Here is a 2,187-nt window from a genome sequence, read left to right on the forward strand (position 1 = left end):
AGATTTGGTTTCCAAGACACAATTATTAAAGCTATACAGACACTATATGACAACCCTACAGCTAGGATGAAAATCAATGGATATTTATCAAATAGTCTTACCCTAGAAAGGGGCATAAGACAGGGTTGTGCATGGTCACCAATACTCTTCACGTTATATCTGGAACCATTAGCTCAATACATCAGACAAAATGAAGATATCAGGGGAATTACTATTAAAGGGACAGAGCATAAATTGGTTTGTTATGCAGATAACATTTTGATCTATCTAGGGCAGGGGTCAGCAACCTTTACCACTGAAAGAGCCACTTGGACCCGTTTCCCACAGAAAAGAAAACACTGGGAGCCGCAAAACCCGTTTGACATTTAAAATGAAATAACACTGCATACAACGTTTTTTTTTGCCTTTATGCTATGTATAAACAAACTATAATGTGTTGCATTTATGAAATTGATGAACTCCTGCAGAGAAAACTAAATTACATTTCTGCATGCAACAAAAACATTTTGAACTCCGAAAAAAAGACGTTTGGGTTGAAAGTTACTTTTAAGTAAAATATTCAATGTCTATTTGAGTCCTTCTTGTATTTATGAAAAACGCCGAACTTAAATTTTCCGCCAGCAGCAAACCAAAAATAACGTCAGCCAGCTGTCATCCTGAAAAATGAAAGGACTATTTCACTGAACAATGAAAAAATATGAATATAAGTAAAATAATAGGCAATTAAAATATTTATCATACTTGGTTAATGGGATTTCTGCTCCTGGACCTCAGCGCACAGCGTCTGCACATCAGGGCTGTATGATGTCACCTTCATCTTTACACAGGATCGCAAGCTGTCATCTGTGAGGTTTTCAATATCACTCCATTTGTGTTTCTGAGCAAGAACGGCCTTCTGACGGGCAACATCTTCAAGGTCTGCTGTCAAGCGTCTAAACTTGGACACCCATATGTCTTTGTCGGCTATGTCGGCCAGTTCCATCTCAAGATCAGGTTGACTCACACCTGCCAATGCAGTCGTATTCAGTAGGGAAGGATCGATGCTTAAGGGAGTGACCGGGAAGGATAATGTGTTTTTTTCCTCTCTGAACTCACAGAAGCGTTTCCCAAACGATGTTTGCATTGCGATGATTGCAGAATGTAAATACTCCGAAATTATCATGTCGTGACCTTGTTTGAACTCTCTCAAATTGGGGAAGTGAGACAAAGTGCCTTTCTGTAAATCTCTGGCAAGCACTGTCAACTTGCGCTCGAATGCCAAAACATCCTCCAACATGTGCAGGGCTGTACGTCCTTTCCCCTGAAGAGCTGTGTTCAGCGTGTTCAGGTGCGCTGTCATGTCTACCATGAAGTGTAGCTTTTCCAGCCACTCTGGCTGTTCCAGCTCAGGAAAGGTGAGCCCTTTGCTGCCCAGGAAAGTTTTCACTTCTTCCAGACACGCGACAAAGCGTTTCAGCACCTTCCGTCTGGACAGCCAGCGATAAAAACACGTTGTAGCGGTGTCAGTAAACTGCAGTCAAAGATAGCTTTATTCGAACTAAACAGCCTTGCTTTTAAGCCTCCCTCAACCCAGCCCCCCATGGACGCAGATGCTGCAAAAGACGCGTACTCACAAACCCCCGTAGGCTATCTCCCTTAGCCAGAATGCTGGCTAATTGTGAGCCGTTTCGGATGTGGCAGGAAATGTGTCGCTACACTTAGGTTGTACAAGATCACCATAATTACATTTCAAAAGCTAACAAACTAACATAAAATACATTTTAATTAAATACTGACCAATTATTTCCCAAAGCCACAGGGAGCCGCAGCACAGAGGTGAAAGAGCCACAAATGGCTCGGGAGCCGCAGGTTGCCGACTCCCGATCTAGGGCAACCAACATACTCTTTGCCTAAATTGATGCAATCCTTTGAACAATATGGTCAATTATCAGGATACAAGATCAACATAGATAAAACCCAATTACTTTCATATTACTATAGCCCACGAAGAGAAATTGAAAATTGATACCCCTGGGCATGGCACACAGAGCCTTTCAAATATTTGGGCATCATTATGCCAAAAGATTTGGCAAAATTATCAGAATGTAATTATCAGCCTTTATACAAAAAAATTAAGGAAGATGTGGCAAGATGGAACCTGATTCCTTTTTTCAGTCTTAGTTCAAGGACTGAATTTATTAAAATGAA

General features: G+C 41.2%; 1 protein-coding gene across 1 annotated transcript; it reads right to left on the reverse strand.

Moving 5' to 3' along the window:
• Positions 1-280: 280 nt before the first annotated feature.
• Positions 281-1,839, reverse strand: LOC132402502 (general transcription factor II-I repeat domain-containing protein 2-like). The gene is made up of 2 exons (XM_059985354.1): positions 742-1,839; positions 281-656 (listed from the first exon to the last, which is right to left on the reverse strand). Exon 1 carries the CDS (start codon positions 1,346-1,348, stop codon positions 746-748), a length of 603 nt encoding a protein of 200 aa, XP_059841337.1. The 5' UTR covers positions 1,349-1,839; the 3' UTR covers positions 281-656; positions 742-745.
• Positions 1,840-2,187: the final 348 nt, after the last annotated feature.

The sequence above is a fragment of the Hypanus sabinus genome, chromosome 12, assembly GCF_030144855.1.
Source record: "Hypanus sabinus isolate sHypSab1 chromosome 12, sHypSab1.hap1, whole genome shotgun sequence".
In the NCBI taxonomy this organism is placed as follows: Eukaryota; Metazoa; Chordata; class Chondrichthyes; order Myliobatiformes; family Dasyatidae; genus Hypanus; species Hypanus sabinus.

Coding starts and splice junctions, on each gene's coding strand:
- LOC132402502 (XM_059985354.1), bottom strand. CDS start 1,348: ATGGTAGACATGACAGCGCACCTGAACACGCTGAACACAGCTCTTCAG.